A 15,171-nucleotide genomic window follows, 5' to 3' on the forward strand; every position below is an offset into this window, starting at 1 on the left:
AAAACATTTTTTTTTCTCACACATGATAATGTAGGAGGAGACATTTACCCTCAAACCCTGAATGTTCTTCAGCAAAACATCACCAATTCGTTGATAGTCTCCTTTAATGTGGGCATTGGAGCGTCCCTCCCTGTGACAGACGGGGAAAAAATGTGATTTATTGGTTTATTTTTTCATGTGCAGTAACATGTATTCACCAGTAGGTGTCAGGCCAGAACCAAGTTTCTCATACATGGACTGGAAAACCTTGACTCACATTCCCACCATGGCATTTATAATATACTGTATCTTACAAGCTAGTCACTCTGTGTGTGTGTGTGTGTGTGTGTGTGTTCTTGCATTTGTTGCTTTGTGAGGACCAAAACATTGTGTATATACCATACAAGTGAGGACATTATGGCAAAGTGAGGACATTTGGTCCTCATTTATTTAAAGGGCTTTTTGGGGGTTAAGACCTGGCTTTAGGGTTAGGGTAAAGGTTAGGCATTTCGTTGTGATGGTTAAGGTAACAGGGTAGGAAATGCATTACTGTATGCCTGAGGGTACTCACTATGAATTCAGTGCAAATGTGTGCGTGTACATTACATAAAGTCACACAAAAACATCATGTCCTGAATCTATCTCAAAAAGTAACTTCATCCGCTTTTTAATTAGTCCTAGTTTACAACAACAATAAATTAATAAAAGTAAAATATGACAGTACAGATAAGAAAAGGGAAAGAATAGTAGTTTAACAGCACTGTGGGTTTCTGTTTTTGTCTCAGCATGCATTTGTTAAAGCTAAATACTTTTTGGTTAAGTGAATTTTTATTTCCCATTTTGCAGTTTATATGTTCATTCCTTTGTTAAAGTTCATGGGAGCAGGCAGACGGACACACTGACCACTGCGCCAGCCGCTGCTCCACCTCTTTGAGGAATCCCTGGTGAAACTTGTAGACCGGCTCATAGTTGGCAGAAATCAGGTTCTGAACGGGCTCTGGGAACGCCTCGTCTTTGGCCACAAGACTCTGGAAGGACTAGGATTGAGCAAACACACACAGAGAGAGCGAGAGAGAGAGAAAACACAGACTGTCAGTTGTATGAGCTTCTGCAATTTATCTCTTATTAACACGGTAGAAGACGGATGGATGAGCTAGTTTCTTGTTATCCGAGAGCCTTATTGATGTAAGCAACAAAAAGTGAAGCTAAAAATGTTGAGGATATAAACAAAACAACTCCTTATCAATCATTAACCAACAGAAAATAAAAATAATTGGTGGTTGCATCACAATTTGAGGTCAGAATAGTCATAATGTAAATCCTGAGGATCTGATTTGAAAGCACAATCACAAAGGGATGCTCAAATGACCCCAAACCAACCCGACACTGACGTGTTATATTCCCCCTCAATGTAAATCACCAGTGATTGTGAGGGTGAGCACAGACGGAAGGGTCAACCTGCTGTTTCACCTTGCAGAGAGAGAGAGAGGGAGAGAGACGGAGAGTGGAGGGGGGAAGAACAACAGGGAGGGAAGGGTGTGGGAATTTCAGGCGTGAGCATTGCCAGCCAAAGAAAATATTTAAGAGCTTTTAAAAAAGCACCAGCACACGCCTTCTTGCCACATGAAAGAGGGTGGAATATACCGTTGAGAATAAAAACAGCAGAGAAGGAGAAAAAGGGCACAAGAGAAGGGAAATGTGATGTTATTTTCCCTCTGCAATAAGGTGGCGGGGTCAAGGTCGGAGGCAGGTGCTTACATTTGTGTTTCTCCTGCTTATTTGTGTGTAACAGGCAGTAAAAACAGGAGGAGGGGAAATCACATTAACACATTAAAGCTGCACTTTGATCCCAGGATTCAAATGCTGGGTTGTTTCCTTTGTCAGTGGTGTTGTATTGTAAACTAAAGACACATGCGTTTATTGAGCAGACGGGATGATACGCTTGCAGTAGGAATGAATTATTGCATGCTTGTGTTCATTTCATGTGGGGAAACAAAGGGGTGAATGAAGGTCATTAAGCAAGGTGTTTTAACAAGCTCAAGAAAAAGAAAAGCTCATAAAGCGTCTGTTGTTGGGCCTCGCTCTCAAGTTTTGGTCCTGGAAATGTATTTTATGCAATTTTGACGTACTAAACGTTGGTAAAAATTGACAAAAACTGGCAATAAAGTTTATAAAATACGAGACATACATAAAAGTGGTACAAAATGGCCCCCAAAGGTGAAATCTTGGCATCCATTTGCATGCTAAATGTCTAAATTACCAAACTCGCCTGAGCATGTTCATCGTAGCAACATTAAAAAATGTGTCAATGTGTCAGTAAGACAATGCATTTGTGAACTGGAGATGTTTCAAAGTCCTCACCTCTGTAATGACCTGTAGGTCTTTGAGGTAGGTCCGCTCCGTGGTCAACAGCTCCTTGGCGATGAAGTAGGCCTTGTCTGTGGGAAACTTCTGGACACAAACCGGAAAATAAGCTCGATCCCAACTGTCCATCATTCTACATTTAGTCATTAGCCAAAGAACTGTTCTCTTCCCCCATGCCCACCTTCCTCCTCGCCTCCTCCTCCTCATCGTTACGGACATATCCAGCTTCGATCAGCAGGGGGCTGGTGAGAGGCGATATCTGCCGTCCCTCGGGACTCTGACCCGGGACCAGGACACCGGCGCTGCCCATCCCTTGTTCATTTACTGGCCCGTTGCCGTTAACGACCACGTGGGGACTTCCCAGCGGAGAGTCGTCTGAGCCGGGACTTCCTGTGAGAGGAGAGGGGGAAAGAAGGGGGGGAAAATGGAAAAGGAAGGAAGACAGTGAACAGCAGTGGGACAAAGAGTGAGATTCGAGAGAAGATGGTAGGAGAGAATAAGGGACGGTGTTATGGTGGATTCTAGATGGAAGATGGGTTCATGAAATTCACTGCCAGTGGTGTTGTTGTTCTTTTCTCTGAGATATTTTCTCGATTTTAAAACTGATAATTCCTCTGAATGTAACCACCCAGTATGGCAATGGATTTCAGGCATTGGACAATGCTACATTATTATCAACAACTGAAACTATGAGCCAGGACCCAGAATGAGAAGCCGTTTTGTTCTAGGTCACCACATGGAAAAAAAAAAACGTCCCTCGACTCTGAACAAAGCTTCATCTACTCAGTGTCCCCATTAGGATCCTCATGCAAAACAGGGTTTAAAGAGGAAGTTAAAAAACAGTTGAAGCACAATGTTAGGAGCTATGGATTGTTAAGAGTCAGTTTATCTGCAAGAGTGTGCATTATTTGGGAAAGCAGAAAGACAAATAATGCAGGGCATAATCTGTAATTTATCAATTACAAGAGACTGCAACAAGCAAATAGTTTTCCTTTTGCTTGGAAAATAACTTACTGTCATTTCATTAGAAATAGGAAGCCTTTAAATGGCAGAACACTGCTAAGGTGCACTGAATGGCAAACATTAATTGCTATCACAAAGTACTAATTGAATTGTGCTCTTGTTAAAAGGTGTTACTGCTGCATTTATGACCATTAAGTCTTTCCATTCCCATTACAATGCCCTACAGACGCACTGAGAGTGATGTGAGAGTCATGACGGCTAAAATTAGATGCTTTTCTAATGGGATTCTGATCTGTAACAACGATTTTACTATAGCTAGAGTCACTATAGAGGTTTACTACAAGTTGTGACTGTATACTTGCCCAGGTGTAAAGTTTCCAAAGAGTCCACAGTTACACACCAAACTGGATCATGGGTAAAAAAAACCATGGCAACCACTGAGTGCAGCTCTGTGACGGGTGTGCTATAAAAGAACTTACCACCACATAGACGACAACTAAGAACAACTACGACAACAAAATAAATAAATAAATTATAAACACGACAGCCAAGACAACGAGCTAAGGGGAAAACACCAAACACACCCCAGGTGTGCGCACACAGGAACACTGCGACAAAAGACAACAACACAAAAACATCACTACTCTACGGTCTAACTACCACAGCACAAGACATGGGGAGGGGTTGAGGGTGTGTGGGCAGAAGTGTGGGGGGGGGGGGGGGGCACGTGTGTGTGTGTGAGGGTAGTTGGACAGTGAGAAAATTTCGGAGTCCCCTTTTCGTTTGGAAACATACAACGTCGTATTTTATTGACACTAGTGAGCACAATCAGTTACAGTGTTGAAGAAGAGAGAGGAGAAGAAGAAGAAGAAGAAGAAGGAAATAAAAACTGAGAGAAGACCGAAGAAGAAATGGAAACAATAAAAGGACAGGCTGTGCAGGAATACAAAAGTGTTACAGAGAACCAGTGAGTCCGTGCATTTGTAGGCCTTTACAGTTAGTGTGCGTTAAGAGAACAGAGGATCACCTCAATGCAAAAAAGGCAGAGAAAAGCATTTTCTTCCTCTAAACTGGCAGCAGTTTCCTGTGTGTCCCACTGTTTACTGTGGTTTTACGCGTTACACATGTCACTCAACAAACACTGCATGCTGTAGTAGCCCCCATTGTCTGACAAACACAGGTTATGCAAAAGCAAAAGCGGCAACCGATCCACGAATTAGAAAAACAGCCGTGAAGCTGGGAGTTCTCCTTCCCCAAAGGTTTAAGTCAGTCAGTGAGTAAAAAGTCTGTTGTGTAAACAGGAACAGAAGTACAGGTGTGAAGCTCAAAAACTCAAAACATGCAGAAGTTTATCTTTAAAGAAACAGTTTGACATGTTGGGAAATATGTTTAGTTTGTTAGCCAAGCATTAAAACTGGAAAAGGAACAAAATGTGAATCTGTGTGCAAACTAAAATAATCCAACAACGCCATTGGACGGATTTTTACTTCAGTTGATTTCTCCAGGATTATGAAGTTTGTTCACTTTGGACAAGCTGCTTATCTGTGTCTAACTGTTGTGCTATAAATTAAATATCGCACGGTCGTCACATCTGGTAAATAAAATTTAAAAAAAGCACATTTCCCAAACATGTCCAGCCATTTCTTCAAGCAGCCCGACATGATCACAATGCTCATTTTGACTTTGACTTAAGCTAAGTTAAGCTATTAAATTAAGCTCTGATTAAATCCATTGGCATGCAAATTACAATACAGACGTCATAATCTAACCTGCACTTACTGTATGTATGTACAGTACATTAAAATTACAAAATAAAAGCCTCAATGGAAGTGACAGGCAGTGAAATGGAAGACAAGGAGCACTCAACTCTAGTACTCCAGTATGTGCATGTGTGTCACCTGACAATGCTCAGCCTTTTCCACCATAACAAAATGACACGTCTCTCAATGATATCGTTATCCTTTTTGCACTTACATTTTCATTAATTGAACTTGACTTGCGTACCGTCAACTTTCACCCTCCCCTCCCCCCCCTCTCTGCGATAAGAGCACCGGAGTTGAGTCAGCCCTGCTTCGCACTTGTGCAGGAAAATGTGTGAAAATGTGAGAAATGTGCTTCGTAAAGGACGGGGGTGTTGCAGTGACGTCATCGTGAGCGTGTGGTGAGAAAGGCAAGGAAACTGTGATATCCCACAAGATGTGATGTGAAGAGAGTTTTGCTGCTGCAGAAAGTGGCATTTGTGTGTCAACCACAACATGCTTGAAAACAACACATTCACAAAAGCATGAACCGTTCGTTCCGTTTGAGGAAGATGCAGCAGTTGCCGAGGGAAGAGGTGGTCGACTTCAGGCAAGGATACAGTTTTGAGTTTAGTCACCTCAAAGATTGAACTTCTGTTTTTTAGGGCAAACAGTTTGAATGCATGATGCCTTCAAATGGAGTCGTGTTTATGAGATATAGTTAATATTGTATTTTTAGTTGTATAGAGTTCAGAAATGTTTCAATTATCTTAACTTAAGTGCCATTTGAAGACACAATTTTTGAGAATGGTTTTAAGCATCAGTAGTCAGTTGTCATTAATAAGCATCAATTTAAACATTAAAAACTGATAGCTGATTATGCTGCTCGTATATACTAACTAATTTAATACACCTGAATAAAGTTGGAATGTCTTTCCCAAAAACAAAGTCAGAAAACGGGACGATTTTTAGATTGTGGGCGAAACACAATGAAAGTTCAGGGCAAAAGAAGCGCACTGGTTTTCCTTTTGTGAGCGTCATTCACTGAAGTTTGTCTACAGTGCAGTGGAAACAAAATGTCACGGTGAGCAAACAGCCAGCAAATGACAGGGATGAAGACGGAAGGCCAGCACACCTTCAATAAACAGCTTTAGTAACAAAACAAAACAAAAAAACAAGAGGAAACAGCAGCCAAGGAAAGTGAACAGTGACTTTGTTGTTGTTGTTGTGGGGTTGCAGTGAACGCCAAGGCCCAAGCCAAGCAAAGCAAACAACTGTGGATGGTCACAGGTTGACAGATGACTATTGCTTCTTGTGTAAATGTGTGAAAACAAAAGAGCGAGAGTCGGAAATAAAGAGTGGGAACGTAGAAATACACTGAGCTTCGGTTATTATCAAAAATATGGATCCCCCTAAATGTTATCTATTAAAATCCTGTTCCTCTACTTGGAGTAAATACAAAAAGAGAATGACTACAAAAAAGTTTCTACCATCAACATCCAAAATACAGTGCAAGTTGCCCACGACAGACACACACACACAGACAGACGGATACCGAATGAAAGCATGAAAAAGTGCTCCGAAGAAAACAAGAAGGCTTACTGACCATTAGCTACAGAACCCCTCCTCCAACACGAGACACAGACGACACGCTACAAAATCCACCCTATTATTCCAAGTATAATCCACTCTCTACCGAGAACTCTAGAACTCAAATATACTGTACAATTAAAAAGGAAAGGATCTCTCATTTCATTTCACTAAAAAAATCCCTTAATGGTCGAGCTATTACCTTAAACCCCTTCTATTGCACAAGACAACAGTCACATAATTATTATAAAAACGTTAGTTGAGAGAAGAACGCTACATTAGGGGAAACATCAGAACCGTGTACAGAGCGAGCAAAGGCAGCAGATCCATGGTCACATCTCGCATATGAACAAAGCCACCTGGAAACCTCAACAATTCACATCACGTTCCCTCCATTTACAAAAAAAAAAGGGCAAGAATCTTTCTAGTAAATGGATTATATCAAATGACTGCAACTGTAGAAATGAAGTCCCTACAAAATCATGTCGTTCATCTGTACAGATTTTAAGTTATGGCACATTTTTGTCCTTTATTAGGACTATTTCCCAACGTCATCAAAAGTTTTGACTGTGTAAAGTTCAACTAGGTTCAAGACTTTAAAATTCTATACAAAGGTGGCGCGTTAATGCCTCATCTAGACGTCTAAATGTCTCTATTCACAGTTAGAAATGTGTCAAATACATCTAAAAAAAAAAGGTTTCTGCGTTTTCAAAAGGTTTGTCGCGGCAAACCTCGTGTAAGAGAGTAAGAACTACTACAGTATTCAATCGTTTATCTGTAATATGTTGACATACGATGTTATAATTTCTAATAAACTGGATTATATTTGTCGTAGATATTAATCGACTACTTCTTCTCCAAATCCCCGTTCAACAGCTGAAAACACGGTTGCCTACGTCCTCCTCATTAAAGCGGTAACACCCTCCCTCCTCTCTCTCGCCATCCTCCCCTTCCTCCAGCCGCAGACTCCCGAAGGAGAACTTCCTGCGCGCCAGCGGCGACGAGCTCACGATGTTCGCGTTCACCGACTTCAGGGCACTGACGGCGGCCGGGTTGCCGTACATCAGCGGCTGACTGTACGCGCTGCCGCTGCCAGTGTCCGACTCTGTGTCGCTGGTGTCGGTGCCGCTGCTCGTGGACCCGTCTATCATCTGGACGGGCTGGTTTTGATCGTTGCGGTTGTCGGGTTTCCCGCGGCGGCCGAACAAGCGCTGCGGCGTACTGGGGCGCGCGTGACCGTGAACGCCGACGTTCCGCGCGTGATTGCCGTTAGTTACGATCACTCGCCGCTCCATCGGGGCAGAGCAGGGAGCTTGGACGTGCACGCCCGGGCGGTGCGGGTCGCGGTGGTGGGTGGGAGTGGACGTCAGCTGGCTAAGGATGAACGGATCCGTGTCGGAGCGGTTCCTCATGTTGTTGTTGCTGCTGCTGTACAGTTTGGACACGTGTGGCGGTGTGCGGCTCGAGGTGATCGGGGAGTAGCTGCCGTAGTAGTTGGGCGGGTGGGGGGACGACGGCGGGTCAGCGGGAGCCTCCACCGGAAACGCCCCGGGGCGCTTACTGAAGTGGTGCCCGCCGTCGTTCCAGCACGTACCCGCGTGCGGCTGACCGTGACCGTTGGTCATCTCGGCGTGGCTGAACGAGTTCGTGCGCTGGTGGAAGCTGCGGATCACCGGGCTGGAGCACTGACTGCGAGTGCCCGTGCCCAGCGGTCGGTTAAGCGCGGCGCCTCGCACGTCTCGGCCCTGAAAGATCTCGTCCAGCAGCGTGCTGTGGAGCGGAAGGCGGCCGTGAAACGAGCCACCGTTGGACGATGAGACGTCGTCATCTGTCAGACGACTCACGTTAAACTTGTTCGACACTGGAGGCTGATCTATGACACCTCTGTTACCCAGCATACCCTGCTGCTGCTGCTGCTGCTGCAGCTGCTGCATCAGCCCCTGGTGATTGGTGTGGTAAAACCCATTCACAGCCCCAAACAGGCTCCCCGTTTGCCCCCCATTGTGACTGCTAGCCCCTTGCTTATTACTATATGCAGCAGGCTCATCCTCATTGCTGTCATTTGCGTTGCTGTGGCCCCTCGCGACCCTGTGATTCTTTGTCACGTCACATTCGCTGTCTATGTCGCTGCAGTCTATGTAAGGAATAGAGGAGCTGCTGCCTTTGTTTGCCCTGCAGGATGGACCTGGGTTGAGGAGGTGCTGGTCCGGTGCCGATCCGGTGCCGCCATGGCTCCGCCTGGATTGAGTAGGGTCCGAGCCTGGCGCCGCCTGCGTATCCTGGAAGCCGTTGGTGGACGCCGACACCAGCGGTGGCTCCCCTGAACCATTAGGTGCGGCTTGACGGCTCAGCTTGGCCGAGTCAGGCTGGTCTGCTAATGGGATGGAGAGGGCACTCTGCAGAGGAGAAAGGACCAATGTGAGATGAACCTTTTGTATTTTTCAACAGAAGAACATCATTCTCACATCAAATGTACATTTGTCATATACCTGATGTTTGATTTGTTTGGTGAACATTTTAAATAATTTTAAAGGTTTAAATACAGCTGCAGAATAATAATAACTTAAAGAAAATGTTAACTATAGGGGTAAGGTTCTGGGTTGGAGTTAGGGTTAGTATGATTAAGTGATAACTTAAAGACAAAAGAGGCTGTACATGAATTACTACCTTTTCTGAGCAAAATAAAAGAAATACAATGGGTAAAATAGGTGTCGGAAGTGCAAATGACCTCTTTTGGCACTTGTGATCCGAAGGAAGACGTCCGAGGAGAGAAGCTGCTGTTGGACAGAATCTTACTGTGCTTCCTGAAAGCAGCAAAACAAGACGGATGATTTCAAAATGACTTGCTTCAAAAGTGCATTGTTGTGATGATTGATGGCTGTCGGGCACAGCAGCGCTTCTGTGGTTGCTGAACAAAGACGGGAGTTTCACCTTTCAAATGGAACTTTCTTGAGCTCCGAGTCCTTCACGTAATCAATGATCTGCTTCTGAGTTCGACCGCTGCAGGGAAAACACAGCAGAGAGATGGTGAGAAATGTATAAATAAAAGACTTTAAAAGACAATTTCTAAAACCTCTCCTGACCTGAATCGGAACGAGGACCCTCTCGTGAAGAGAATGGGCTTGGGTTTGGGCTTGGGCTCCTCAAAGAGTCTGAAGAAGGCGTGATACTCGACGCAGATCTTCCAAAAGATCTTACAGCAGTCCCTGCTCGCCATGGCAAACTCCAACGTGTCGTGGTGGGCGTTCTGCTGGGAGACGCGCGCACACACACACACACACAGATTTGAGTACGAGTGAGGTTTAGAAAGTGAAAAAAAGAGACAAGGGAAGAAGCAGAAAGGGGTGATGTGGACATACAGTGGGGTCTGCCCTCAGCTTAATTTGAAATTTCTTGCGTTTGAAGCTGAGTTTGCGAATCTTGGACCAGTTGAAGGCGTTGATCTTAGTGTATCCCTATAAATAAAGAAGACAACACAATGAAAACCTGATTCATATTCATGAAAAACATGGAAAACAATACTTAAACTAAATAAACAATGAGCTCACATTTACAACCACTAATAAAAAAGTGTTTCGCCCCAATAAGCTGGGCGGAGGCTGACCACATGACCTCATGAACCAATTAACTACACCAGCTGAAGTTATAAGATCCCACCAATTTAAAAAAAAAATAAGAACATTCAGAAATAGTGCAGCCATTAAATTTCTGGTTCAAGTAAAACAGCATCTTCGCTTTAATGCCACAGATAATGGAGGAGGGTGTTGGAAAAGTCTTTAAAACAAGGGCATGGCAGCCATTAAAGCAGGGAACGCTGACGGAGCAGTGAAACCGCTTTACTGTGACCTGGGGGGGGGTCCTCCCACCTCGACTGGAGCAGATCAAGACGTTGCTCAATAATGTGTCTCCTTTATATTTAGAAACAATCCCAGGCATTTACAGAGCGGCCCGTTTAAACCCCAAAGTTTTCTCTGCAACAGCCTATAATTTATCAAAAGTGTTTTAGAATTTCAGGCAAGGCTGTTAAACTGGGATTTGGTGACAAGGGGAGAATTAGATAAAGTGAAAATGCTTCGTCTCGACTCCTCACACTCCTCATCATCATCATGTGAGGCACGTTTTGAAGTGAAGCTGTAAATGCAGAGAAAATTCAACAACTAAAACTCTATAATCTATAATTGTGGAATTGTGGGAAAGCAGGTTACACTAAAATAGTAATAATCGAATAATCTGTCAATTAATTTCTTGATTAATCAACTAATGTGGATCAGTGCTTCTCAAACTTGGGAAAGACGATGTCAAAAAACCAAAAATGATCCAGTTTTAATGATTTCTTTGTTATATGGAGCAAAGAAACCAGAAAATATTCACATTTAAGAAGCTAAAAATAATAATAATAAATCAGCAAACCGATGATTAAAATCATTGACAATTAACTTAACAACCCATTTATCGAGTAATTGTTTCAGCCCTGCACTTGGCTGCACTCTCTCTCATGTGCTAACTAATTTCCACTTCGGCTGTATTTGTTGGACGGCTGCTTTGTTTTATTTTGTACCTGAAAAACCAGAACCCCCGTGTGCGCCACCGCCAGGCTCAGCTTGGTTCCCTCTCTGTCCTTGGCCGGGTGCTGACGGATGCCGTACATCTCCAACCGCCTGCCGATTTCCAGCAGCTGGTAGTCCGACTCCGCAGGAGTCTGTCCGCTGTGGAGGCGGAGCGATCGGTCACTTATCCGTCAATCAACACATTCGAATTAATCAGCATCTCATCTCAACATCCCTCATGCTTAGGTTCTTGTTTTATCTCCTATTATACAAATGTGTCTTCATGTGTTTAACTCTCATAGCATCTCAACTCATTTGTCAACACTATCCTTCACCACGTGGTTCATGTGTCCTTGTTTGCACAGATGTGAGGACGGCCGCGGCGCCCGCTCCGTGTTTGTGTAACAGACCGATCGTGGAAGGGGAAACAGTAACGAAAAGCACGGCGGGGATTAGATGGCGGTGCCCGCTGCGCTGCAGGGCGGGAGGAAGCAAATCTGCCACAAAAGCCTGAAAATAGCTTCCTGTTTCCTGTATAAGCCCCCTGAATTAGCCACTTCCTTCCTGTGTTGGCAAGAGGAGGCCGCAGCACTGGAGAGAAGAAGGTGGCGGCGGCAGCGGAGGAGGAGGAGGGGAAGTGAGTGAGTGAGTGAGTGGGAGAGCCCACAGGAAGTGAAAGGGGTTTGTGGTGAAGTCTGCGGCTGTGACAACAAATCAACAAGGCTGGGGTTTGGGTTATTTTTTTTTAGCGCTTATCTGTGTGTGATGACAGCTTTTAGTGGAATTTACATTTCTAGAAAACAAGAAAATATCATTTGTTCTTTGATTTGTAACCTATAGCGAGGAAAGCTACAGAGAAAAAAATGTGTGTGTGTGTGTTTATATGTGTGGTCCCAGGGGTGTAGCAGGGATGCAGATAGCCACCTCTGCAGAGGGGAGATTATAACGTCTGTGTGCGTGTGTGTGTGAGCAGCAACTCAGATTAAGTGATACATATCTGAGCAGGAGAGAGGGGTATGGGTTGGGTGTAATTGACTAACGGGGGGTGTGTTTTGTTTGTGTGAGGGCACAGATAACTATCTCTGTAGATCAAATTAATAGCACTGTGAAAGCACATGTGCTGTGTGTGTGTGTGTGTGTGTGTGTTAAGTCCAGACATCTTCAGTCTTTATGCAACCAAGACACTGATCCCCCAATCAGACCAAAGCTCAGCTCGCTGCTGTTTTCCAGGCAGAGATAATCAGGAGCAGATGTTTCCAGGAAAACGGTGTCGCTTCACTGATTGTTACGACGACCCCATTTGTTGTTTTTTTTCACTCTTGTTTCTTGTCATTTCCTGTCACTTCAAAGTGCATGTGAGCAACATAAAATAGGCGTATAATCACTCCGAGTGTGTCCGATATAATATACACAACATGAGTATGAGCAGAATATCAGTATGAAGATATATAGTCATCCCAATTTGTGAGATATAGACAGTTTCCCCATCAATTTGTCTCACCAGCAACAATTTAATCACAGGAATGAGGGAAGTAAATATGGTATTTTTCCTTTTTTGGGATTATTTTGTATTCTTCAATTAGACAGATACCATGGTCTGACATTCATATATTATAATATATTATATATGATTTGCAAGACAAACCAACGCAGTGACTCACACGTGCTTGCGGTGGCACTCGGTGATCTTGTCTCTGATGGCGTCCTGGTCGGGCAGGTACTTGTTGTGGAGGAGATGTTGCCAACTCTGGGTCTCATCGAAGTCCCCAATCTCAGCTGATGGAGGGACGGAAGGAGAATTCAGTATTTACGTGACATGAATATAAAAAGGTGGTGACATGCAAGGTTAGGAGAGGACACAGCAATTTATTATAAAAATATATTGTATCTTCTGTATTTGCTTCTGATTATATACACATCATATACTGTATATGTATAGTCTCCATCTGTTAGCCGCAATAATACTAGACCACCCCGCAGGTGCACATACATACATACAGTGTATCTGCACTGACGGTTGCCACAGCAACAGTGATATCCTTTAGCATGTTGTGCTGTAGCCCACCTGCGGGACTGAAATTGAAATCCATAAATCCCATATCCTCTGCATAAGCAGCAGATATGGAGTAGTTGAATATCATTTCAACCTAATCCGTATTTAATCTTGTGCTATATGTAAAGCCTTATTTTGCTTGATATATTCATTTTATTTAATATTTTATATAAGAAGTTCTCACACTGTCTGCAGTAGCTGGGACACGCCACACTTACACTGAATGATGTGGGAGACCATGAGGGCAGCGCTGGTGTCGTTACAGATGAGGCGACCGCAGGCCAGGTCGCGCTTAATCTGCAGGGCAAACAAATACCTGGAGGACGGAGAAACGAGAGCGAGAGAGGGATTAAGAGGCACAGAGGGAGAGAGAGAGTGTGTGTAAGGGAAGCGGAGACGGGACAGGTTAATGGGTTAATGGAGGTCATAAAAAAGCTAACGGCTTATGAAGTGAAAAGCAATGTAAGTTACGTTAAAACACAGTCGCACACTTTTCCTGGATTCAGACTTCTCTGTTAATAATTATGCTCTGCATTAACCTGTATGATACTATACTGATTCTCTCTCGGTTTACATTTTGTTTTAAAGCAAAGAATGTCTGGTGGAGTGCTAGGGTTTTATTGCACGTCGTGATAATAAGTCGATCTTGGTCTATTTCTGGTATAGTGAAAATATCAAATGCTTGTGCAGGTCAAGGACTGAAGGGTCCCTAGCAGACAATGGGTTAAATTTCCCTAAAGGGATTAAAGTAAAGTACAAAATCCCCCCCCCCCCCAAAAAAAAGGGTAGTCCAGAAAGGCCACAAGGGGGAGCTTGCATCTTTCCAGTCATTCCAGGAATTAATGATTTTTATTACCTTAAGAGCTCCTTTTTTACACTTTACAATGTTAATTTTAAGTGATTTCAGCACGTTTTAAACTGTATATTTACCTTTATTGCATTTAATTTGGTCGGGCCATGCCATGCCTAATTAGGACACGATAAAACAACCTAAACACAATGTGTTTACAAATTGGTCAAGACCCGATTCATTCAGACTTTATAACCGGCTGCCTGAGGTGCATCCACGTGTACGTCAGGGTGGAATTAACGCTCCAGCCGCTTTTTACGTGACATCCAATTCAACCTTTTTTTTTTTTTTTTTTTTATCACTGTGTCATTACCTCGACCGTAAAGTTAATGAGGCTTCTGCAGCGTTTCTATATCATTTTTGTTTTAGCCTCAAGAGAAAGAGCAGCGGGCGCGGATTTTATTGTTTAAGAAAACAGCACGGCAGCTTAGGAAGTCACTATGTTGACAGATTAGAGTGTTATTGGCAAAATGATTAACCGCAGACTGAACGTAAATCATACTGAAGCCATTGGCCCTGTGTCCCGTTTTAATAAAAAACAGCTAATGACAAACTGTGAGTCTGCATGTTTGGTCTGCACACGGTCGAACAAAAACACTCAACGCCATGAACCCTGAGAGACGTCACCTACTTCCTGTTAAATGCTACAGTAAGCTGGCACATGCATGAATAGACAGAGCTTTTTAGAGCTGAAACAATTCATCGATTATTTATAGATTACTAAATGAATCGGCAACTATTTTTGATAATTTTGATAAGTTTGAAGCTTTATTTCATGATTAAAATAAGATTTCAGATTGTCACAGACAGTGTTGGTGACACTGATGAGCTTTTAGTCAGACAGAACCAGAAGGAGAGCCAGACGAGATGGTCGCTGATAAACAAGTGGGTGAAAAGAACTGGGGCAACAAGTGTAAACAAGATCTTTCCTCTTACATAATCTAATCTTAAACGCAAATAGAGACAAAAATCCTTTCTCCCGAAGCACCGGTGGTTCCTATTTGATAAAAGAAGCGTCTAACACAGTGACAAACTTCAGTACTCTGGCAGTAAAACGTTCAGAAACAGAAATCTCCACATGTTTTC

At 43.5% G+C, this 15,171-nt stretch overlaps 1 protein-coding gene across 3 annotated transcripts in view; it reads right to left on the minus strand.

Annotated features, from left to right (window-relative positions):
- LOC131446888 (FERM, ARHGEF and pleckstrin domain-containing protein 1-like) overlaps window positions 1-15,171 on the minus strand; it is a 51,755-nt gene that overhangs the window by 7,896 nt on the left and 28,688 nt on the right. Inside the window, exons 6-17 of one of the 3 annotated variants that reach the window (XM_058618284.1) lie at window positions 13,454-13,551; window positions 12,844-12,958; window positions 11,194-11,341; window positions 9,995-10,090; window positions 9,719-9,885; window positions 9,567-9,635; window positions 9,364-9,439; window positions 8,821-9,031; window positions 2,525-2,733; window positions 2,341-2,427; window positions 883-1,016; window positions 49-130 (exon numbers count right to left, since the gene is read on the minus strand). In XM_058618284.1, coding sequence (XP_058474267.1) covers window positions 49-130; window positions 883-1,016; window positions 2,341-2,427; window positions 2,525-2,733; window positions 8,821-9,031; window positions 9,364-9,439; window positions 9,567-9,635; window positions 9,719-9,885; window positions 9,995-10,090; window positions 11,194-11,341; window positions 12,844-12,958; window positions 13,454-13,551 — 1,492 coding nt within the window. Of the gene's footprint in view, window positions 1-48; window positions 131-882; window positions 1,017-2,340; window positions 2,431-2,524; window positions 2,734-8,820; window positions 9,032-9,363; window positions 9,440-9,566; window positions 9,636-9,718; window positions 9,886-9,994; window positions 10,091-11,193; window positions 11,342-12,843; window positions 12,959-13,453; window positions 13,552-15,171 lie in introns of all 3 variants that reach the window. The other 2 variants (XM_058618276.1, XM_058618274.1) reach the window with 2 other exon arrangements.

Source organism: Solea solea, chromosome 2, assembly GCF_958295425.1.
Source record: "Solea solea chromosome 2, fSolSol10.1, whole genome shotgun sequence".
Taxonomy (NCBI): domain Eukaryota; kingdom Metazoa; phylum Chordata; class Actinopteri; order Pleuronectiformes; family Soleidae; genus Solea; species Solea solea.